Here is a 22,360-nt window from a genome sequence, read left to right as displayed (position 1 = left end):
CGTCAGCCTTAATCAGGTCGTCAGCCATCCCATCGGTCAGCGTGGCACGATTGTTGCACAGGGCCCGGTGGCCGTCGCAATTTGTTATCGGCGACTGCAGGTCCCTCGGCCCTCGCGAGTGCTCTCCGGCAGGGCCCTTCGCAACCGCATCGCAGGCAGGCCAAGATGCAGAGATCACTCCCAGTGGAATCCTGCTAAGGACGTGGCTTCTTCTGCATACATCATTGCATCGTCTTGAAACCACACGTTCCTTTCTCTCTCCTGCATCATTCAGCTCCGCCTGTTCCTCCTCTTCCTTATCCGGCTTTGTCACCGCCGCTGCCTCTTTTTTTTTTCCACCCCCCACCCCCAGTCCAGGTGACTCGGATATTTCCTCGGCTCGCGACTGACAGATTGATTCTGACGTCCTGCAGCTGCGGGTTCACTTCTTTGTCTATTTGAATCCCTTTCTCTCTCCCTCTCTCTCTCTCTCTCTCTCTCTGTCTCTGTTTTTTAATTGGTGTTTTCTATTTATTTGTCCTTTTTTTTTTTTTCTTATTGTTTCACCCTTCGCCGCAATGGCCCACACCTTGCCACCCTCACCCTCCTCAGTGGCCTTGAATGGCACCGACTCGCAAAACAGCTTAAGACTGACCTCGTCGCTCTCGATGAGACCTCAGTTGCACCATGTCCTCACCTCCTTATCGACCACCCCAACAACAATTCCCTCTGGTCCTCCATTGCTCCTTTCCTCGGCGCCCTCCTTTGCTTCCAGTACTACCACCACAGCTCCCACTTCGTCCATCGGCACCCCAAGCTCGCTCTACTCAACCCGTCAACCGTCCAATGCATCCAGTCCCTCAGGGACTCCGTTGCAATTGGCCTCGGACAGCTTCCGTGGTCGTGTCTACTCCTTCCCCCAGTTGCCCCCAGTGCCCTTTGAGCTCGGGGAATCCGTCATGGCTATCCCCGGTACCGCCAATGCCTCGGGCTCCGGAGACACGGTCTCAATCACCTCCGCTTCCTCCTCCTCCTCCTCTACAACCGCCAACAACAAGACTCCCGGGTTGATGCGTCGCATCTCCCGCGGCGCCGCCAACAAACTCACCCGGAGACGCTCCACTACTCAGCATGACAAGCGGGATCGCAGCTCCGGACCAGTCATCATGCGTCGTCGCAGTGACAGCAGAACTGGGCCGCCGCCGCCGCCGCCGTCGACAACAACAACAACAACAACAACAACAACAACATCAACCAATACAACTTCGGCCACCACTCCGATAATAACAGCGATGACAACGGGCCGCGAGAGCGCCCTAGAATCTGGAAACGAAGAAGAGGATCTCGAAGCTTACGATTTGCTTGGCGCGTGGTACGGGTCCGATACTCGCTCCATTGTAGCCGGCAGCGAGCCTTATACCCTTTCGACCATCCATGATCTTCAGTCCCTGGCCCCTCGTGCTGACTCGGCCATTCAACGCGGCACCATCCTGACCAAGGTGACTAAGAAACGCCGCAAGCAGGTGCGCTTCTTCCTCGATCTCGACGCCGCCAAGGTCTTCTGGGACCCGTCCAACCCGGCCAAGCGCTTCTACATCGATGATATCAAGGAGATCCGCGTCGGCGCCGACGCCCGCAACTACCGCGAGGAGCATCAGATCGCCCCGGAGGTCGAGAGTCGCTGGTTCACCATCATCATCGCCGACGCCGACCGCGCCAAGGGCCGCGCCGTCAAGACTCTGCACCTGATCGCCCCGGATGACCACCTGCTCGAGCTGTGGACGACCACCCTCGAGCATATCTCACGCTATCGCATCGGGCTCATGGCTGGCCTGGCCGGATCCGGCCAGAGCGAGACCCTCCTGAAAACCCACTGGCAGCGCGAGATGGCCCGCCTCAGTCCCGGCGAGTCCGAGTCCCTCGACTTCGCTGCCATTGAGAGCGTCTGTCGCAGCCTGCACATCAACTGCTCCCAGAATATGCTCCGCGCCCAGTTCTCCAAGGCCGACACGGCGCGCAGGGGCAAACTCGATTTTCCCGAGTTCAAGGATTTCCTCATCCGCCTCAAGGAACGCAAAGATGTCAGGGGCATCTTCAAGAGCCACGTGTCCGATCCCAACGCCGACGGCCTCACTCTCGACGAATTCCTGACCTTTCTCCGCGACGTGCAACGAGAGGACGTCGACACCGACCGCGACCGCGAATACTGGGTCTCCATCTTTGACAAGTTCGTTCGTCGCGCCAGCCGGACTCGCACGCCTACCTTGTCATCATCGGAACCCTCGTCCGCCACCACTGCCACCTCTTCTGCCTCCTTTTCGTCCCCCGTCGTCTCAGAGGCTGGCGGCAGCGGCGGCGCCGTCATTGTTCCGCGCCTGAGTCTCGATGCCTTCTCCTCCTTCCTGGCCTCGGCCTTCAATGGGGTCTATGCCTCCCATGCCCCTCAGTCCCGGTTCGACCAACCCTTGAGCGACTATTTTATCTCCAGTTCTCACAACACCTACCTCCTTGGCCGGCAGGTGGCGGGCGCGTCCAGCACCGAAGCTTACGTGACGGCCTTGCAGCAGGGGTGCCGTTGCGTCGAGATCGACTGCTGGGACGGGGCCGATGGACGGCCCATCGTCTCCCACGGCCGAACCCTGACGACCAGCGTCCTGTTCGCCGACTGCATCACTGTCATCAACCGCTATGCCTTCATCTCTACGGATTTCCCCCTCATTCTCTCGCTCGAGGTTCACTGCAATCCGGAGCAGCAGCTGGCCATGGTCAAGATCATGAAGGACACATTCCAGGACCAACTGGTCCTGGAGCCGCTCACAACCACCCCGTCCTACACCCTTCCTTCCCCGGAGGAGCTCATGCGTCGGATCCTCGTCAAAGTCAAGACTTGTGACGAGGCCTTCGGCGACCTGTTGTTCGAACTCCCGCCGCCGCATACCACCCTCGCGCCAGCCAGCACGACCCTCGCGGGACGGAAGCGCAGCTCCAGCTCCCCCTTTGTCCGTCCCACGGGATTAGAGAGCCCCATCTTCACCGGTCTGCCCCCGCTGTCCAAGCCTTCCACCCTCGGGTCGGAGGATGGCATCGGGCCCCTCCTGACGCAGGAACGGCGATCCCTCACGGCGACGAGCATGAGCAGTGCCACGGAGGACAGCGACAGCGCTCTGATCATCTCCACCAAGAAGGAGAAGCGCCGGCGGCAAAAGAGCAAGATCACCAAACCCTTGTCGGACCTGGGAGTCTACACACGCGGGTACAAGTGGCACAGCTTTGCGGCTCCCGAGAGCAAGCTCTACAACCACGTGTTCTCGTTTGCGGAGCGGCCGTTTGAGAGCATCTGCCGTGACTCGGACAGCAAGGCGCTGCTGGAGATCCACAACCGCTCCTACCTGACGCGGGTCTACCCGTCCGGCTTCCGGCTCCGGTCGTCAAATTTCGATCCCAACAAGTTCTGGCGGCGGGGCGTGCAGATGGCGGCGCTCAACTGGCAGACGTACGACATTGGAATGCAGATGAACCAGGCCATGTTCGCCGCGGGCACCGATCGCACGGGCTACGTGTTGAAGCCCGAGAGCCTGCGCCGGCGGGCCGCCGCCGCCGCCGACCCCTTTGAGACGGAGAAGGAGAAGAAACGCAAGATGGAACGCAAGCTGGTGCGGTTCGCCGTGCACATCATCTCGGCGCAGCAGCTGCCCCGTCCCCGCGGCAGCGGGCCAGACGACCCGATCAACCCGTACGTGGAGATCGAGATGTTCAGCGCCGACGACCGCGGGCAGAGCGTGGTGCTCGGCGAAGGCGGGATGGACATGACCACCACCTCGGCCCGGAACGGCATGTCCGGCATCGGTTTCCCCCATCGCCGGCGCACCAAGATCGAGCCGAGCAACGGATACAACCCCATCTTCGACGAGCAGTTCAAGCTCTCCGTCGAGACCAAGTACCCGGACCTGGTCTTTGTGCGGTGGACGGTGTGGAGCTCGCAGGATGGCCGCAGCGCCGGCACCAACAGCAGCATCCAGCTCGCCACCTTTACCGCCAAGCTCACCAGTCTCTCCCAAGGGTTTCGCTACCTCCCGCTCTACGACGGCAGCGGCGACCAGTACCTACTCTCCACCCTCTTCTGCCGCATCACCAAGGAGGAGCCCGTCTCCGTGCAGCGGCTGGACCTCGACGAGCTCCGCGCCGAGCGCATGGGCATCTTCCGCCAGATCGGCCAGACCGTCTTCAAGCGCACCGCCTCGGCCGAGCGCGGTCGTCTTGCCGTCGACCGTGGCGTCGACACTCCTCCCCTCAGTTCGGAGGACCGCGACGGTTCCCCAGCTTTGACTCCGACAACGTCGGCTACCTCTGCCACATCGTTGATTTCTTAGTTTATACCATACCATACCATCTTTCTCTTTTCTTCTTTTTTTTTTTTCTTTGCTCTTGCTTCACTTGCTCCTTTCTTTCTTTCTTTCTTTCTTTCTTTTTTCTTCCTGTGCAATATGTTTGATTACTATTGTCTTGTTCTTGTCATGTCAGCATCAGCAAGGATGGGCAGGGAAATTGACAGCTACTTCATTGAGCGGAGTTTTGCTTCTGTTTTGTTTTGAGTCTGCATTTTATAGAGTGGTGCATGAGCATAGGCGTGTCGCCTTCGTTTTTCTTCCTTTCTGTCTCCTTTTTTTTATTTTTTAGCTGATATGTTATACCCACTGGTGATACCCCACATTGTATTTCTTTTGTCCTGCGGTGCATCATTACTAGGTTAAGGTTTTCTGGGCGTCACAGGAAGTATATGCATATCAGACAGATGGGCATGATCAGCAGGTCTGAATTGAGTTGAGATAAGTTTTGAGTAGAGTAAATGTAATATATGTATGACTTGGACTTGTTTTGTAGTGGCGTAGATGGTGTACTCTGTAATTTGTAATTTGTATAGCTATAGATCACCTGATCTGTCCTACATGGTCATGAACGTCAACAAACATCGACCGACACGACCGCCACGACCGACACACTCCCATTGATACGTCACTATGCCGGTAGATGGGGCATTCACTCGGTCTCTCCCCAAAATCGAAGCAGGTCACTCCACTCCGTCTTCTCTTCACCTTCATTTGTTAACTTGCTAGACAGCTCCACGCCCACCTGAGCGGCAGCATCAGTCGAAAATGTCTGCACGAGCTCTGGACACGCAAGAAGGAGGCAGACCCAGCCTTTGAGGTTGAGGATCCGCTTGTTCTGATGCCGGAGGGGAAAGTCGACTACACATTGAAGACGTACATGACAATATATAACTGCCTCTACTATATATATGTCTAACGCTCTAGGTTTTTCTCCGTGTTCAACAAACTAATCTACCAACTCTGCAATGATCTCGAGAGCCTCGCTTACGCCACAAACTCGGTGCTCGACGATTTCTTAACGGATGGAGTGCGATACCTCGAGCTGCGGAGTATCCCGCGTGCGTTCCCCGGTGCCTCGGAGGAAGACTATGTGACTACCGTGCTGGACGTGATGGATGCGTTCCAGGAGCGAACCCAGGGTCGGATGGCAGTTTACTTGATTCTAGCTATTGATCGGGGTGTTCCGGATCCAGGCCAAGCTCAAGCTACCGTCTCACTCGCCATCCGTCATCACCACCGCGGCATCGTGGGGATCGATCTATGCGGCAACCCTACAAAATCGACAGAGATACTACTATCCATCTACGGACCGGCTTTTACGCGCGCCAAATCCCATTCCCTACGGGTGACCGTTCACTTTGCGGAACTTCGCTCCGCCACCATCTCCGAACTGGAGACGCTCCTTTCTTTCCAACCGGATCGTCTCGGGCATGTCATTCATGTGCCGGAGAGTATCAAACGCGAGATTGCCGCGCGGAAACTCGCCCTCGAACTCTGTCTGTCGTGTAACGTGCACGCCGAGATGATCGAGGGCACTTTTCCGGACCATCATTTCGGCTACTGGAGGCACATGGATTGTCCGGTCATATTGTGTGTGAGTACTTCCTACAAACCCTTACCACTTAAAAAGAAAGCTTCATTAAGGCCTAAAAAAATTCTCCAGACTGACGATGTGGGATTCTTCTGTTCTCCGCTGTCAAACGAATACTGGCTTGCTGCTAAGCACTTTGGTCTCGACGAGGTGGACCTGCTGCGTCTGGCTAGACGGGCGGTGGGGGCTATTTTCGCTGGCGAGGAAGAGAAAAGACGTTTACATGCTCTCCTGGATGAGTTTAGTACACTCTAGATAGATCATATCAACATATTTCTATGTCTTATGGATCCTAATCTAATCCTGCCTTCAACAAGGCCGGATGGTGTAGTTGGTTATCACGTATCGTTAACACCGATAAGGTCCTGGGATCGAGCCCCAGTCTGGTCATTGTTTTTGTCATATAAGAAGAATATCTTAAGAACATCTTTTTGAATCGTTTGATGAAATATCTTTTTGTTGTTCTATTTTACTTTACAAATGATGCGACATCATAATGCTAACCCTGCCACCTCAAGCGGCCCTCCTTCAAAGTCTTGACTACCCCCAAGGGCATAAACTCCCTCTCGACGGCGGCCAAACTGCCGTACCGCCGCACCATGTCGTCCTGGTACAGCTCCCCCACCCAGCGCCAGTAGGGCGACATATGATGCCAGTCGGCGGAGATGACATTGGTGGGTTTCTGGCCGCGTCTGGCTCCGGCGAGCCCCGTCATGCTTCTCTGAAGCGCGGCCGTCTGGTTGATGGCGTTCAAATCGGGCACGCTGTTCAGATCCGTGTATGCGTCGAGCAGGGCGTCGCTGCGCGACTCGGGATACCGCATGTACTCTTCCAGCGAGAAGAAATGGGCCAGATCGTCGTCGTCGGAGATGGATTCGGGCCGCACGTCGTGCTTGGACCCTTGCTTCTCGAACCGCTCCTTGGCAGCATGGTATTGAGCTTCGTCTTGCAGGAAGGCCTTCTCTAGACGCCGTTCGGGAGTTTGCTTGATATCCTCCCGCATCCCGAGCAGAGGGATCACCGGGTTCACCACTTCCAGTCCGCCCAGCTCGACGGGGAAGTAGAAGAAGCCCTCGGGCAGGTCGTCCATGTGGAATCGTTCGCGGATTACCTTGCGGAGGTATTCTGTCACCCCGGCAGTAGTGGTAGCAGTACAGCCACTGTCCGTTTCGTTTGCGTCGAAGAAGACAGCTCGCTCGACCCGGCTGAGGGTTTCAATCGCCATGTCGATATGGCGTCGGCCAAAGCACATCGCGGGCTTGGCGAAGTTGTTGGAAAAGAACCGTCCGAAATAAGTGTTCCACGCCTGGACCCAGGAGAAGACACTGTGGCAGGAAGAGAGCTGGAGCTTGAGCTCGGCGATATGGGCATCGACCTCGTCCTGGTCGATGATGAAATGACCCAGTTTAGAGTCCAGCTTCAGGAACCCCCAGCGGATGTCGCCTTTCGGGAGACGGGCGGCGACGCTTGACGCCTCGGATCCCTGATGAGGGGTTGCATCTGCATGCATGCATGCAGTCCCGGTCTTCTCTTCGTTGAATTTCAGACCCATAACCTTTGTAAACTCGCTCATCGCCGCCCAGGCGTTGACGCAAGTCTCTTCGCGGCCCCAGAACCAAAAGTCATCGTGAAGGCGGTAGAGGTAGGCCCCTTCAGTTCTCTGGTTTACGGCATAGTCCATGCAGAAGAGAACAGCCTCGCTAAAGCAATCCGAAAGCCCATGGCTCATCGGGACGCCTCTTTTGCGGACCCGCACCTCGGCACTGGATCCATCGTGGACGAATTTCATAGGGGCCTCGAGAAACATCTTGAAGAAGTCGAGCCAGGTCTGAGGCACTCCGAAGTAGGCAAGAACCGTGAGAATGGTAGTATGCGAAAGCGAGGGACCGAACCATTTGAAGTCGGATCGGATGACGGTGAATTGGCCGTTTGTTCTTTTGTAGATCAATGATTCGCTGATCAGAAGATGAAGTAGGGAGTGTTTTACGTCGAGAGGATTTTTGGAGTCGGTTTCGTCTTCGTCCCTCTCTGGATCATCGTAACTTCGCTTGCCTTCCTCCACCGAGGATGGGAGTAACGTCATGAAATAATCGGCCTTGAATGTTTCTCTCCGCAGGTCGTTCACGCTAACGGCCGCATCGTGATTATTTGAATCGCCCAGGAAATACTTGCGGCGGTCCCGTTGCCGTTTCGGGATCTCATCGTGCAGGAATTTCCAGGCCTTGGTGTTCATAAAGGCAACGAATGCATCGCGGAATTCCACAGACCAATAGGTGCCCAGGTACTGGAACATTAGCGCGTCCAGCAGGTCCTCATCCATGAACACCCGATACTTCCCATTGAGCTGGCGACGCATCTCCAAGGGCACTCCCTGGGGATCCCAGCGCCAGTCGCCTAGGGAAGCTAGCCGCATGTTCAACACATCTGCCACCTCCTGGATGACTTCCTTGTTGCGCATGAACTCCTTGAGGATACCGGTTTTCTCCTTGGAGAGAAGGTCGGATTTCAGGAGTGCATTACTGGCAAATTCCAGAGACTCAACAGTGAAGGCCTTGGATTTTGTGCTGAGCTCCATCCCAAAATTCCTGATCCGTTCTCTGAGATCTTTGAGAGCTTGCTTGGACATGGAGTTCGTCTTGAACAGCCCATCGAGGTAGCAATTGATCGAGTCGGCCTGGACTTCTTCTGACGGGGCAAACACTAGGGCTTCCCACTGCGCGCGTTGCTCATGCATCTCTGCGCGGCCCACAGAGACGAGATCGGTATTTGACGTTATAGACTCTGCTGTCGAGGCCTCGTTCAGCTCACCCAGCCATTCATTAACCAACTCGCTGTAGAAAGAGGCATGCTGATGCTTGAGGTCAATATTTTTGAGTTCCTGCTCTAGCTCGTCGATGTAATTCTTCAGCATGGAGTCCGAAACAGAGGCGTCGTATCGTCCCTGGATCAGAAACCGCCGGATATTGGCATGCCTGGCTCTCTCGGTGCAATTACTGACGAAGGTCCTCTTGTAGGCAGTTCCATCAAGCTCGTCGTCGTTATCGTCAGCATCAAACGCATCGTACGGGAACCCTTTCAGTCGACAGACACCCTCGAGGAGAACTTGTGCTTTGGCACGATTATCCGGCGCCTCGGAGACGGCCTGGAGGATTGCGTCTCGACGGGTCTCGAACAGGGCTCGCTGTTTTGATAACTCGGTGATCTTGGTGGCGGTGATGGACTTCAGAGTCTGAGGCAAGGCTCCGCTGGACGCCATATTGACGAAATTCGACTCAGTCTTGGGGGAAATGGAGGGGAAATGTCGTCTTGAGAGAAATAAAATGGATAGTCGGCAGTGTGCGGTTGTTATTGAGTAGTATTCTTTTTTCGCTCTGAACGAAGAGAATATGTCCTTCGAAAAGCAGTATACCCATCTCCATATATATATTAGCACCTACCACCCAGTGATGTCTAATGTCAGTTGATTCAAGGTCAATTTAAGCGACCTACCTTTTCTGTTGTCGTTGTTGTGAGGCTGAAGCTGCAGTCGGCGACCGAATTGGGACCCCGCTGGGTCCATCGTGGGGTTTGGAGCTGAATTTTCAGCTTAAACATTCAGTTACTTCAGTATACACACGCTTACACACATTCAATTGATTTCTCAATTGAGAAAACACCTGGCTTTAGTAAAACCGAGCTCAAGTCAGAAACTGTGTGCAGATTAGAAGGAGAATCTCCTGTGAATTGAATGTTTTTCCATGCCTCCAGAAGTTGGGCTGGGGGGTCCATCTGGATAATCCTCAGTTCCACTTCAGCTCAACAGAGCAAGCCACTACTTGGATACACGCGTCGTGGAATAATGACTCAGGAAAGGAGTATATGGAGTAGCTATAGAAGGTCAAAGCAAAACATGACGTCATATCTCGTAACTATTCTCAGACTGCTGCAGCCTGGCAGCCTTTGCAATTAGATAGGTTAGGTAGGTATCATCTCTGCCAGCGCGCCAGAGAAAGAAGCAAGAATACCTTATAATTTGAACGCCTCGTTGTCATCTGTTTTGTGGATCTCGCCTCTATCGAGCTCTCCGCTCTCCTCGTCGCTCACTTCTTGTCCATACGCAACGGAGAGATGTTCCACATCGACATTCACTTCGTTCCATTTGTCACCCATGCTAGGAATGGGGAAGATCTGAACCAGGGTCCAATACACGGCCATCGAGACAATCAGGCCCGAGAAGTAGTTGATGTTGTAGATGTATTTGGCTCCAACGGGGACGTTTCGTCCCACTTCCCCCGCAAACCCGACAATGTTGATCAGGATTCCAGAGATGTAGGCGGCATAGGCGTGCCAGGAGAACCCATACCGACCGTAATAAACTCCATGGTGGCGGGCGCTGTAAAGCTCTCTGACGTCCAAGTAGCCTTTGCGAATAAGGTAGTAGTCACTGATCATGACACCGGCAATGGAAGACAAGAAGATCGAGTAGGCGGAGAGATAAGTTGTGAATTGATTAGACGAGGCCACAAGGTTCCACTGTTTGCAAACAAAACCGTTAGCTATAGTAAATAAACTGGTTCAAGACAGCACATACGGGACACATGGCTAACCCGATGGCGGCGCAGATATAGCCACCACGTCGGATGTTGAGATACCGCGGCAACAGCGCAGTCATATCTGTACCAGCAGAGACAGAGTTGGCGGCAATATTGGTTCCCAGCTGGGCCAGAGAAAAGCCAAGAGCGATGATGAAGATTCCGAATCGCTCAGCGGAGCTGGCTCCCTCCAGAAACTTGCCCAGGAGCGTCAATGGGCTCCACACCGTGTCACCGCCGAAAATCACGCTTGATGAGGAGGAAACAATGATGCCGATGAACGAGGTGATGGCGAATCCTAGCGGGATAGTAAGAAGTTGGGACCATAAAGCGTCTTTGGGCGTGCGGGCGAATCGCGAAAAATCAGGGTCGTTGACGATCAGAGTGGCGAAATTCCCCATGCAGCTCATGATACTCTTGACGATTGCCCAGGCCAGTGTAGTTCCATAGACAGTATTGGGCTGCTTCACGATGGGGCCCAGGCCATGGGCGCGGGAAATAGCCCACGCGAAGAAAGTGATTGCCGCAATTGGCGAGTAGATCGCTTTGACGGTGAAGAGATGTCGAATCTTGTGGATGGGGAACCACAGGGCAGGCAAACTGCACAGCCAGAACAGGAAGAAACTCAGGAAGTTCTTCGTGGTAACTCCAGAACTAGCAGGGATATGATTCGGTAGGTTCTTATAGCTAGGCCAAATAGCCTCGATCATCACCGTGACACATTCACCTAGCAGGATGCAAGATTAGGAGACCGGGACTTCAAGCAATAGAAGCAATGGGGGGGGGGGGGGGAACACGAACCTCCAATGTAGCCCTGGACACCGTACCAGATCACCGCCATCGCTGCGCGGTTCAACACCGGCCAGAATGACCCCCAGATACCAAACGATGCCCGCACTGTCACAGGGAATGAAATATGGTAGACAGCGCCAATCCGGCCGGTCATACACACGAGGACAGCTGCCAGGAAGTACCCCACCCAGACACAGATCCATGCCTGCCACCAGGACAAGCCATCGACGATCATCGAGGAAGATATCATCCATGTGTTCTGTTAGGAACCGTCAGCAAGTCTCCTCCTCTCTTCACTGCAGTGTTTTGGGCAGTCAAGACGTACAATGTTCAGAGAATCGGCAATCCAAAAGGCGATGAAGTTGATCCATCTCCACTGACGACGTTCTCGTTCGACTATATGAAGAAACAGAATGTCAGTCACAGCATGGAATCACGTGGCCACCAGCGATCACATGTCCCGATTTCATCGTTGAATCCTTGATCTTTCCTCACTCACCGGGACGCAAGTCATGGTTCGTCAACATCAACTGAGCATTTGTCAAGCCAGGCTCATGCGAGACCTCCAGTTTGTGGAGTAGATATTTGATTCGAGACATTTCTGTAAGAAGAGATCTGAATATCTAATGAAACAGGGAACCAGGCTGACAGGAAGCAGGTTTAATTAAAACAACAGGAGTTTTCGTCGACAACAGCGTTCTTTGGAGGGAGACCCAACTCATGATATATAAAGGAAAACCGTTACCCCTGTCTGACAGCGACCGAGAAATACCCCAAAAAAAAAAAAAAAAACCGAAGCCATGATATCGGTCAATCAACACGGATCATTTCTCTAAAAGATAATCCTGACCACACCTAAAGTTGCATATGCTGGGGTTCGGGGTGGGGAAAAGCCGTCATGGAGAGCCAGGTAGCAGCCCATGATAAGAGCTCTCGATGATGGGAACCAGTCATGACATCTGATCGACCCGTCCCAGCACTCCCAGCAGTCGCAGAGGAAGCAAGACGCATCCCCATATGTGGGCCAGATGTGACGCTCTTATCGTCATGTTGCTTCTCGGTGTGTCTGCCTGCCATGGGAGAAGGGGATCAAAGCCATAGACCCCTGATATTTGTGCCGCTGATCTCGTAAAGTCAATGGCCACAGGTGGTACAGGGCTTGCATGTCAATAGATAACAAGTTCCGCCGTGATAAGGAGCCACTTCCCCACGCATTTGCTGACTCGATCTGATCGAGTAAAATTTAGAATGGCAGATAAGATTATGGATCCGCAGTAGTAACTACTTCCTATGTAGTGCTACTCCGTTCAGATTCGAGACTCGGAGATTTTAAGTAAGGGAATGGCCGGCCAATCTTGGCATAAAATCTGCCTAGTACTGCATATATGGTACTTGATGACTAGTTATTTAGAAGAATGAGTTGTATGAAATAGTTAATTCCGTGCCTGCAGAATCATCTGGATATCTTATACATCAAGAACGGATTTCTTGCCCACATTGACTGTCCCATCTACCCCTTGTTCCACTTGCCGAATTTCACATAATCATCGTACAATGCCTTGAACACGGCGCGTCCAGAGACGTCCAGTCCTGCATTCAGCGCCCGCATGGTATCGCGAGACATGACGTCCAGGATGGCATACAGACCGGGCATGATCGCCGCCTTGACTTCTGGCACAAGCGAGCCGCGCAGTGAACACTGCGCATACTCCATGATCAGATACTGCAGGTACTGGCCGGCGATGCGTTTGGCTTTCTTGGTCTGATCCGTCAGCCCTTCGAACCCAGCGGCGGATTGATTCGGTCGCGATACCGCCGACACGGTCGGGTCGCAGAGAGACGTCAGCAGCCGGGTAAAGTGCACCGCATGAGAGGCCTGCAGGGGGGCAAGCCAGTATGGCTGGCCGTGCGCGATTTCAGACCGCATGGACCGATGGCGTTTCTTCCCGCGCGCAAAGAGACAGTCTAACAGGCGCTGCATGGCGGGTAGAATGAGATGGAAGCGCCCACCCAACTTCTGGCGGTGGAGGCCGAAAAGGACGCCTGTTAACCGGCAAAGACGGGTATAGACCGTGGCCGCAAACTCGGGGGAGATGCGCGGACCGGATTTGGAGGCGCTGACGGTGATGGCAGCCAGCAGACCATCAATGTTCCATTGAGTCATGCAGCGGGACTGGTTGCGGAGCAACATTTCGAGACATTCGGTAGCAAAGGAGAATTGCTCCACGGATGTGCTGCCGGGGAGAGACTCGGTGATTGCGGTGCACAACAACGAGAGCTCTTTGGCTGTCGTACTTTCTTTATCTTCGATGGGAGGAAGAGACGCCACGGCGAGGCCAGCGACCAGCAGGCGATTCACGACCTTGTCGCCGAACAATTCTCCACGAATTTCTCGTATAATTTGGGTAAGATGATCGCTCGACATGGACCGGAATCTTTCAGTAGTCGTCCGGACAAACAGCTGTTGCTCCTCGCCGTACAATTGCTGTGCCGGAAGAGTCTCAGCAAAGCGCACCGTCGGCAAAGAGATATTTTCCTCTGGCCCACGAGCAGTGAGGATCCGGCGGCCAATTAATTTTCGAACAGATACCCCCGAGTCGACCGATTTCTCCACATAGCTCTCGATCTTCGCCAGGAACCTTTCAACTTCACTATTGCCCGATGTGTAGTCTTCAAAATCCTCCAACGCATCGATCATTTTGATGAGGACGACAGTCCCTTCGACTTGTTGCTTCTTGCACATATCCTTGACCCTCTTCATGTCGGACAAGACTAATTCGAAGGCTGTGCGCCGGCAAGCGTCTAGTTTTGCCTCCTCGAAACAGCCCGAAAGCTCCGATCGATGATCCCATAACTGGCGGAGAGAGATCCTTAGGAGGAAAAACTCCATCGAGTCGACATCGGCTGCCTTCATCTTGGATGTCTTTGATGAGACTCTGCGATAAAGCCTGCTGAATAATTTCTGGCGGTCATCATTAGACGATACAAGAAGTTTGCTAATGACTATCCGAAGCAAGTTTTGAAGAGACTTCATGATCTGAAGATCCATCTCTGTACCCTTCAGAGTGATCGCTCTAGAAATCGTCCACACCGGCTCCCAATCGCTCGTCAAAGTCGCTGCAGACTTTGGCAGATCAGCTAACTTTGCCATTAAGGACAGCATTCCCAACGTGGCCTCGGGAGTGCTATCCTTCTGGACGATGGTTTCCTGGAGGATATCCAAGAGGACACCTCGCTGGCGGCGAGTTATTAGCGCCCCAGGAATCCGCTGGATACTCTCGATATTGAGCGGGCGATGAGAGGGGTCTCCCTTCAACTTCTCACAGAGTACGGCGATCAAATCATTGGCAACACACGGTGCACTGAATAGGTATTCATGACAGACGATGCTCGCCCATGCCTGGAGAAACCTTGCATGGGAGGAGGCGTTATCGAGAAGCGTCAAGGATGGCTTGTGTTGAACAGTTGCTAAAAAGAGCAAGTGTTCGAATAGGAACCGTCTAGTCTGCGATTTGATTTGGGCCCAGGAGGACGGATTCCTCACGAGTGTAAGGATATAACCCAACGCAAGCGACACTGGCGAATCCAATGTTTCGATCCGGCCGTTCCATGGAGCTTTCATCGATCTTGATACGTCTTTTGCGGAAATTAGCTTGATGAATTCTGTGATGTCGGCGGTAAGGTTATCGAATTTTTCAAGCTGATCTGATTCAATAGGATCTTGGATTGAAACTAGGGCAAAGCGGTATGCTTCAAAGGCCTCTAGAAGAGCACCTGGCCTCTTTGCTAGATCTTTGTGAAGTCTCCGGATCGACTTTGTTGCAGCATCGATCAGACTTGAGGAATCACTGCCAAGAATGCTTTCAATCGATTGAGTGGTATCGATGAGAAGGCTTTGAAGGAATCTCCACAATCGCCAACGCCAGTGTAACGACTGCTTTGAAGACAGCGTGCGAGCGACAGTCTCTAAAATAGACTTTAAATCCTCGTTTCCGTCTTCAAGCGGAGCCTTTCGACTCCTGAAGGTAGCTTCCAAGGTGACGAATCGAGCGTATGCATCAGGAGACTCGGAGATCTTGTTGCTTTTACCCTTGATGTGAGTCGCAGCTATTTGGATTTGTGTAGCAACCTGCGAATCAACAAGCGACGTCTTGATTATATCACTGTAGATGTCACACAGATCGTCATCCTCCCAGACGGCGAAATGGTTCAAAGCGGCGTTCTGGGAACGAGCCTCTTCGGTAGCAGCTAGTTGGGTCTGCCATACTTGAATGAATGTCGGCAGATCTCTGGCAGTTGCGAACCCACGCAGTAGAGGGACTACGACACCATCCTTGATGGTTTGGTATTTGCCGTCGTCATAAGAGGAATGATTCTGCCACTGTAACAGAATGTTTTTGAGTAAGGAATCGAGGAGCCTGCTCGAATCGGTGAGACCAGAATTGGGCAGGAAAATATCAACACCGAGTTTGATGAGTAAAGCCGTCAAGTTCCACTGGACGTTTTTCAAATCATCCTTGAGAAGACCCGTATACGAGGCGTGTGTCAGCAATGTGTGAAGAGAAAGCTGAACTTTACGGTCGTGAGCCACACGGAAGAGTTGCTCCAACACCAGAACAAAATCAGAGATCTTGTAGGAGGCATTTTCCTCTTTCACAACCGAAAATGCCAACTCAGCAAGGGCAACAAAAAGGGTCTCAAGCCAAGGGGCTTCCTGTGTCTGCTGGCGGAATGTATCCCGGGGAACAGACCGTGCAGCAGTGCCAAACAGCTCTGGCAACAGCTCGGCTGTATTCCATGATGATTCCCTGGTTTCTCCCTGCAGAGCCAACGGTTTCTTGGACTCCTGACCCTTCGGGGCCAACGGCTCACGGAAGAGTGGCCTAAATATCTCTGACACTGGTTTCACTGAGCTCCAGTCGGGCTCGTCGGAGGAGTAGTCGATACCGGATCCACCCCGGTCAAAGAAGGCAGAGCGTGCAGGAAGCACAACATGCAAAGCAATCAAACTCTCGATTCCATGGACCACCTGAGTCCTTTCATCGGTATCTAGCTTCAGAGAGCGCATACAAAGCTGCAGCCTCAAAGCATATCGGAAGCAGTATTTCGCGAAGGAGTCGTTGCTGGACTTATTCTCGCCATCATCCTGCCGAGACGACCTCAGATCCCAGAGGTCAAAGGTCGAAGGAAGAACATAGAGCAAATGTTGCAGATCAGTCGTTTTCTGGCGGTCAGAGAGATGTGTCGCAGCCACAGTCGCCAGTCTGAATGCATTGCCCAATAGCAAGCCCAGCGAGTCAGGCTCTCCCTTCAATGCGTGTTTAAGATATGCATTCTCGGCCCTTTCAAGAGCAGACTGCTTGTTCACCAGCGCCACCAAGCCGTAGATACAGTCCAACACACGGGTCAAAACTAGGAAACAGGAGGCGGGCGGCTGCGGCTCCTCGCCAATGGCGATAGCATCATGATCATCGTCCTCCTCCTCCTCATCGCGCGTCCTTTTCCTCTTTGTCCCCTTTTTCTTATGAGAATCTCCATTATTAATCGGCGACCCAGGCAATGTGTGGCTGGACTCGGACCCCGAGTGGCCAGGCTCAGGGGCCTGTGTCCCAATCATCGCTGACACATCTTCCCATAAATCATTCAAGATATTGTTCAGAATACCCAGAAACTTCTGGTCTCTCAAGGTTGTCGCCAACGCCTTCGTAGGCACCAGGTCGATCAGCTGTCTCAACAAGAGAAACGACGTCGCATCGACGCGGTAGTTTTTCGCCGTCTTAAGCTTCTTCAGCAACCACCGCAACACCCATTCTTCCTTGGGCGCAGCGTTTCTCGGAGCATGTGCCGGGCGGTTTATCTCCGGATGACTGGTACACAGCGTTAGATCAATACCGATGATGGTAGCCGCTTCGGCGAGCTGGGTTGCCGGTGAGCCGGTGTCCTTCTCCAGCAGCAGCAGAGCCTCTTGCGACGAGCGCGGGCGCTGGCAAACAACCGTTAGCAATCAATATCCATTGAAGTGACCCGTTGATCGGGTCAGCTAGCAAAATACACTTACCTCCGCAATGGACGGCATCTTGAAGGAGAACTAGCTTGTAGCTCAGCTGGAATAGCCACAATCTAAAGCACTGGTTGGTAAAGTGGTCTCCGGTATCTTTTTTTCAGGCGGAGTACCAAAAAAAGTATTATGCGGGCCCTGACGACAGCGGCAGAATCCTCCTAGTTTTTCCGACCGCCTTTGCGGTGGCCGGCAGCAGCACGCGGCAGCAACCAACGTCGCACCACAGCCCTTGGTGAACGTCTGCGCTTACTCTACCCCGTCCAGCGTCTGGTTTATAATCCTACAAAGTAAGTGGGTATCATGAGCCGGTGCTGTGCCGACTGCTTGTCAGAGCTGACTTGTCGGTTGTCTAGAAATCCTTCACAATGGCCGACTCGAGCGAATCCCGGCCGGTCGTGCGGTCCAGCAAGCCCGTCAGCGAGGCTCTTTTGAACGAAAAGGTAATCCATTGAAGCCGCCGCGATATTCTGGAGAAATTGTTGCATGGTTGACTGATGATCCCAGTGGGACCGCGCTGTCTCGTCGATGATCATCCGTTCCGGTCTGGGCGTCGGGTTCGGTGTTGTCTTCTCGGTGCTACTGTTCAAGCGGAGGACCTGGCCTGTTTGGGTTGGACTGGGCTTTGGAGCTGGGCGTGCCTGGGAGGAGGCTGATGGTGGGTTTTAACCATATGCATGCTGCTTTTGCGCGGACCCCCCTTTGGGAATCAACCGCCCTCATATAACAGAAGAACGGATTCCGTGGCTAACAGGTTTTATCTATTCGATTAGCTTCCTTCCGCCGTGGCGACTCTCCCGTGAGAGATGCCTTGCGCAGGTAGACGTTGCAGTCTCCGATTGTGTACGATATCTGTACAGGGGGGTAGAAACCGGGGAGACAGGGAAGACAAGACTCATCAGCCTCTACGCAATAGATCCTTTTGTTGTTCTATTTATACACAATACAAAATATTCTCACGTTCCATTCCGTACCCATCCAATGCCTTAAGCATATTCAAGACTCACCTCTAACCTCGTGTCTATACGCGAGTTACACGGTTTAAGACATGGTCTTCGAATCCACTCTACAAAATAGATGCAAAGGGTTCTCAAATCAGATTTTATAGGCCATTGATTAGTGAAAAGGACCATGTGCATGTACAGTGAAAGAGTATAGGAATAGTATGGGATGGAAATGAGATGGAAATGAGATTGGAGAAATTTCTTATTTTAGTCACAGTAAACACATCAAAGGTTTGTTGCCAGGAAGTAGGTCTCATGTCTATACAAGGGTATCATATTCGTCAGTTGTGTATAGAAAAGAGGAGATCTAAGATAAAAGTGTGACTTGTTCAATGCATTCTAATGGAAGAATGAATCATCGGTTCACTTATATAGCTGTATCGCCGGAACTGTCTCAAGAATAAAGACTGATATATATCAGATGGAGGGGTCGAACTACCCCTGGATCACTTCACTGCTCCGCAGAACAGAATTCTGTCCTATAAATGGCTTAATGATGTATGACCGGGGAAGCCACCCTCCGTAGTTAAACCACTGTGGCCACTGTGGGTGAGGCAGCCGAGGCAGGTGCAGTCATTTCCGCACTGGCAGCTGCCAGTCACATCAGAGCAAGTGCTTGGAAGTCCCACGGGATATGCAATAGTGTAGTATTCCGAGGGTTCCATCATCTGCTGACCGGACGCATACTCCGCAGGAGGCGAAGGGAAGCTGGAGTTGAAACCCGATGATGGGAAATGTTCCGAATACATCGCGATGTTATCAGGTAGGGGTGTTGTATTCAAGATATGGTCGAAGTGTGGAAGAGAATTATTCAGCACAGCGGTAGAATTTTCTCCAGGGAATGGCGATGATACTGTCTGCAAGCCATTTGACCTTAGCGACCCTTCTACTTGGCCATCAAGAGTGACTATGAAGCCCATTTCCTGGACGTGCTGTCTGGTTGTGTGGTTGAATGGATGAGAGGCGCATCCCAAACACTGGCAGTCATCCCCACAACTGCAGTCATGTATTGTATCTGCATCAAGTATTGGTTGATTATCGGTACCTTGATAGTGGCCTGGTTGGACGGAATCGATATAGCCGTGGTTATGATTTCCACCGGCCTGGCGGAACTCGGAGCTGAGGGGTCCCAAGAAAGACGCAGGGGCTGGACTCAACCCGTATTCGTTCATGTACACTGGCGACTGAAACGGATTGACTTGTTGTGCGTATGAGAGATTGTGCGGTCCCTGCCCAGCAGAGCCGATACCTTGCCATAAAGAGTAATCAGTCGCGTGGGTCGAAGAAGGCGGGGCACGCGCAACGTCTATGGTAGAATTCGGTTTAGAGTGAGCCGGTATAGTGCTCTCGCTGGGTTTTATTCCCGGCTTAGCTTTGGACTGTCCACAGCATGATCCTGACTTCGGACTGAGTTTTGGCGGTTGTGGTTTGTTGGAACAGCAGCCACCGGCGGCCGAAACCTTCTCTTCAACCGGGGGGAGACTCCGTTGCAAATTGAATACCGCAGGTGGACTCCGGGGCGAACTAGTGTCGCTGTACTCTTTGGGGGAGGAATGGTTGTTCGCCGGAATATGACTCAATGACTCATTCTTGATAAGATGGCGGTCGACTTTGGGCAGGGAATTCAACGCTCTTTCAATATTCTCTGGTGCAACATGAAGATTACTCTGTCGTCGAGAAGGCTTCTGAATCCTGCCACTTGGAGCCGGTGACGACCCTGGCGCCGCAGAAGCTGACGGCGTCGAGAAGCCCGATTCGCTCATACCTGAGGGCACTTGGTACACTGGTCGACACAGGCAGGTAGAACCTTGAGCGCAAGGCTTGTCAATCGGTGGACTTTTGAAAGAATGGATATGAATATGAATTACCTACCTTTGGGAATGCGAACCATGAAGGCATACAGCTTTTGACAGCTGCAATTGCCTTTCGGGTGAGGGCATTTCGCCAGCGGTCGACCCGCCTTGGGGACTTTCATCATCATCCGGTCAAAATGTTGACATTTCGACGAACGATGACCACGAATGCATGGTTCACTGCACGGTAAACCACATCCCATCAGTGCTTACTCCTCGTGTGTATCACCAGACCATTCTAGAACCACTCACCAGGACCATTTGGCTCCTTCTTCGTCGAGTGGCATGATCGCAGATTAGAATGACTTCGAATTCCAGCGCCGTATCTCAATATGAATCACGAAATCACAGAAGGATGTGTGTGTGATAGGGAAAGGGTTTTCGCTGATCGGATAGTGGCCTAGGGATCGGCTATTGCCTCCGCGCTTCACTTCTACCCCGCCTAGAAGGGATCGGTCCGGCCGGCCGGTGGTCTTGGATGACTCTGTCGAGAGAAAAGAGGAACAGTATAGAAATCTATCACAGCTCTGAACCCTAGATACGTAACAACATGTCAGTAACCTTCACACCATCCTGGGCCTCTCGATTGATAAGCAAGGGTATGAGTCGGCATTCCAGACCTACCCGACTTCGGAGTTCCCGGTTCAGGCTGTAGCACTCCACGCCACGGACACCGAATTAGCGAAGAAGAAATAAAATCTTCACAGCCTTGTCCTACAGAGACGACTGCAAACCCCGCAATAAGCAATGAGTGAATTGTGTTGGTGGGGGGAGGGGATTGGCGGTGACTGGGAATCTGCAGAGCGTTCTGGGGCCTGATGCGTGCCTGGGCCAGGGAAGAACTGAGGCTTGGCACCGTCGGAACGGAGTTTGTTGGTCTCTTCGGAAGTATACATACAGGCAGCCTGAAGCGAGTCGGGGAAACCAACTAGCTGTTGTCGAACCACGCCCAGAGGCTCCATACTGATGTCCACCGAGAATCGCGATGGGCTCGGCCACACAGCGCCGGAGAGTCCCTCTGCGGACGAGCGTTCGACCAGCAGGACTGCCCGCGCGCGTGATTTGTTCTCCGTCCCTGCTCCGATAAAACGCATCTTCGACCGGTTCCCTCTGGTCGTATATCCTGCCAACGACCTTCCTCAGAGCCGAGACAGTGAATTCCGCGGCAATCGACTGTTTGTTTTCACCGACGCGGCGGGTTCGCGCCGTGGGAGGCCATCGTTCAACCCGCAGTGTCTCAAGTGGCAGGTTCGCGATCCTCTGTCTTGACTGATGGTGTATGCACAGACTGACGCAGTATTGAACCTCTGCAGGCGTATCTGAAATTTGTCGGCATCGAATTCGAGACGGTACCGTCCACCAACCATGCCTCCCCGACGGGTGCTCTTCCATTTCTCCTTCCTACCCTCCCCCCTGGCACCATCAACCCGATACCCTCGACGAAGCTTCAGAAGTGGGCGATCGAACAAGTTCACTGTGAGGAGGAACAGCAGTTGAACATTCGATTTGAAGTCTATGCGTCGTTATTAGACCACCGGATACGCAATGCTTGGGTACGTTGGGGTGAACCCCTCCAAAACACTGTTGCGTCCTGCCGTGCGGACCGAGGCTAACACAGCAACGTGGGATTCAGCTCTACGCACTCTATCTGGATACGGATAATTTCAACGCGGTGGCTCGAAAGCTTTACGTGAACCCGACAACGACAAATACGGCTGTGCGGATGGTATTAGCGGCCCAGCTTCAGCAGGCCGCGCGAGACGAGCTACTCAAGTCGTGTACCTACATCGATGTGAATGACCTGGAAGCGGAAGCGGCCAATGCCTTTGAAGCACTGTCGAACCTTCTAGGCGATCATACACACTTTTTCGACCGTCCGAACCCTGGTCTCTTCGACGCCAGCGTCTTTGCCTACACGCACCTGCTCTTGGACGAAGGCATGGGATGGAAACAGAACCGACTAGGGCGGGTGTTGAGGAAATACGAGAATCTTGTACAACATAGGGAACGGCTGCTAAAATGTTTTTAGACATTATTAGATAATTTTTTTACTCGATTAATTACTGACGAAGTGGTCAGAAACAAGAAGAAAAAAGCCAACATGTACATTAACCAGTCGCTAGA

General features: G+C 53.0%; 7 protein-coding genes and 1 non-coding gene across 8 annotated transcripts; 4 read left to right on the top strand and 4 right to left on the bottom strand.

Annotated features, from left to right (window-relative positions):
• Window positions 1–557: 557 nt before the first annotated feature.
• Window positions 558–6,213, top strand: ASPZODRAFT_13047 (hypothetical protein; the record flags this gene model as incomplete). Its single annotated transcript, XM_022722510.1, has 4 exons — window positions 558–4,336; window positions 5,094–5,240; window positions 5,292–5,961; window positions 6,031–6,213. 4 exons carry the CDS (start codon window positions 558–560, stop codon window positions 6,211–6,213), a joined length of 4,779 nt encoding a protein of 1,592 aa, XP_022584449.1.
• Window positions 6,214–6,274: 61 nt separating this feature from the next.
• Window positions 6,275–6,348, top strand: ASPZODRAFT_t36. The gene has a single exon. It is a non-coding gene; the product is annotated as a tRNA-Val (tRNA).
• Window positions 6,349–6,355: 7 nt separating this feature from the next.
• On the bottom strand, window positions 6,356–9,461 carry ASPZODRAFT_128519 (hypothetical protein). Its single transcript, XM_022722045.1, has one exon. The coding sequence runs from the start codon at window positions 9,212–9,214 to the stop codon at window positions 6,458–6,460; it is 2,757 nt and encodes a 918-aa protein (XP_022584448.1). The 5' UTR covers window positions 9,215–9,461; the 3' UTR covers window positions 6,356–6,457.
• A 2-nt stretch (window positions 9,462–9,463) lies between these two features.
• ASPZODRAFT_128518 (hypothetical protein) lies at window positions 9,464–12,113 on the bottom strand. Its single transcript, XM_022722044.1, has 6 exons — window positions 11,821–12,113; window positions 11,647–11,717; window positions 11,331–11,580; window positions 10,529–11,256; window positions 9,585–10,470; window positions 9,464–9,531 (listed from the first exon to the last, which is right to left on the bottom strand). Exons 1-5 carry the CDS (start codon window positions 11,918–11,920, stop codon window positions 9,964–9,966), a joined length of 1,656 nt encoding a protein of 551 aa, XP_022584447.1. The 5' UTR covers window positions 11,921–12,113; the 3' UTR covers window positions 9,464–9,531; window positions 9,585–9,963.
• Window positions 12,114–12,688: 575 nt separating this feature from the next.
• On the bottom strand, window positions 12,689–17,473 carry ASPZODRAFT_163974 (hypothetical protein). Its single transcript, XM_022726655.1, has 2 exons — window positions 17,380–17,473; window positions 12,689–17,304 (listed from the first exon to the last, which is right to left on the bottom strand). The coding sequence occupies exons 1-2, from the start codon at window positions 17,395–17,397 to the stop codon at window positions 12,832–12,834; spliced, it is 4,491 nt and encodes a 1,496-aa protein (XP_022584446.1). The 5' UTR covers window positions 17,398–17,473; the 3' UTR covers window positions 12,689–12,831.
• A 164-nt stretch (window positions 17,474–17,637) lies between these two features.
• On the top strand, window positions 17,638–18,455 carry ASPZODRAFT_89586 (hypothetical protein). Its single transcript, XM_022730364.1, has 4 exons — window positions 17,638–17,669; window positions 17,736–17,822; window positions 17,887–18,037; window positions 18,153–18,455. The coding sequence occupies exons 2-4, from the start codon at window positions 17,748–17,750 to the stop codon at window positions 18,200–18,202; spliced, it is 276 nt and encodes a 91-aa protein (XP_022584445.1). The 5' UTR covers window positions 17,638–17,669; window positions 17,736–17,747; the 3' UTR covers window positions 18,203–18,455.
• A 13-nt stretch (window positions 18,456–18,468) lies between these two features.
• Window positions 18,469–20,901, bottom strand: ASPZODRAFT_89582 (hypothetical protein). The gene is made up of 3 exons (XM_022730363.1): window positions 20,489–20,901; window positions 20,256–20,416; window positions 18,469–20,190 (listed from the first exon to the last, which is right to left on the bottom strand). Exons 1-3 carry the CDS (start codon window positions 20,521–20,523, stop codon window positions 18,863–18,865), a joined length of 1,524 nt encoding a protein of 507 aa, XP_022584444.1. The 5' UTR covers window positions 20,524–20,901; the 3' UTR covers window positions 18,469–18,862.
• Window positions 20,857–22,325, top strand: ASPZODRAFT_1071954 (hypothetical protein). The gene is made up of 3 exons (XM_022720942.1): window positions 20,857–21,484; window positions 21,550–21,789; window positions 21,870–22,325. Exons 1-3 carry the CDS (start codon window positions 21,203–21,205, stop codon window positions 22,263–22,265), a joined length of 918 nt encoding a protein of 305 aa, XP_022584443.1. The 5' UTR covers window positions 20,857–21,202; the 3' UTR covers window positions 22,266–22,325.
• The last annotated feature ends 35 nt before the right edge of the window (window positions 22,326–22,360 follow it).

The sequence above is a fragment of the Penicilliopsis zonata genome, assembly GCF_001890105.1.
Source record: "Penicilliopsis zonata CBS 506.65 unplaced genomic scaffold ASPZOscaffold_2, whole genome shotgun sequence".
NCBI classification, from domain to species: Eukaryota; Fungi; Ascomycota; class Eurotiomycetes; order Eurotiales; family Aspergillaceae; genus Penicilliopsis; species Penicilliopsis zonata.
The sequence above is the reverse complement of the archived record's forward strand: the minus strand, read 5'-3'. Positions and strand labels throughout refer to the sequence as shown.

Coding starts and splice junctions, on each gene's coding strand:
- ASPZODRAFT_89586 (XM_022730364.1), top strand. CDS start 17,748: ATGGCCGACTCGAGCGAATCCCGGCCGGTCGTGCGGTCCAGCAAGCCC. Junction 17,823..17,886: donor AGGCTCTTTTGAACGAAAAG/GTAATCCATTGA, acceptor TGATGATCCCAG/TGGGACCGCGCTGTCTCGTC. Junction 18,038..18,152: donor TGCCTGGGAGGAGGCTGATG/GTGGGTTTTAAC, acceptor CTATTCGATTAG/CTTCCTTCCGCCGTGGCGAC.
- ASPZODRAFT_89582 (XM_022730363.1), bottom strand. CDS start 20,523: ATGCCACTCGACGAAGAAGGAGCCAAATGGTCCTG. Junction 20,417..20,488: donor GAAGGAGCCAAATGGTCCTG/GTGAGTGGTTCT, acceptor TTTACCGTGCAG/TGAACCATGCATTCGTGGTC. Junction 20,191..20,255: donor CATGGTTCGCATTCCCAAAG/GTAGGTAATTCA, acceptor CTTGCGCTCAAG/GTTCTACCTGCCTGTGTCGA.
- ASPZODRAFT_128519 (XM_022722045.1), bottom strand. CDS start 9,214: ATGGCGTCCAGCGGAGCCTTGCCTCAGACTCTGAAGTCCATCACCGCC.
- ASPZODRAFT_128518 (XM_022722044.1), bottom strand. CDS start 11,920: ATGTCTCGAATCAAATATCTACTCCACAAACTGGAGGTCTCGCATGAG. Junction 11,718..11,820: donor GAACCATGACTTGCGTCCCG/GTGAGTGAGGAA, acceptor TTCTTCATATAG/TCGAACGAGAACGTCGTCAG. Junction 10,471..10,528: donor TCGGGTTAGCCATGTGTCCC/GTATGTGCTGTC, acceptor GTTTGCAAACAG/TGGAACCTTGTGGCCTCGTC.
- ASPZODRAFT_1071954 (XM_022720942.1), top strand. CDS start 21,203: ATGTCCACCGAGAATCGCGATGGGCTCGGCCACACAGCGCCGGAGAGT. Junction 21,485..21,549: donor CGCAGTGTCTCAAGTGGCAG/GTTCGCGATCCT, acceptor GAACCTCTGCAG/GCGTATCTGAAATTTGTCGG. Junction 21,790..21,869: donor ACCGGATACGCAATGCTTGG/GTACGTTGGGGT, acceptor CGTGGGATTCAG/CTCTACGCACTCTATCTGGA.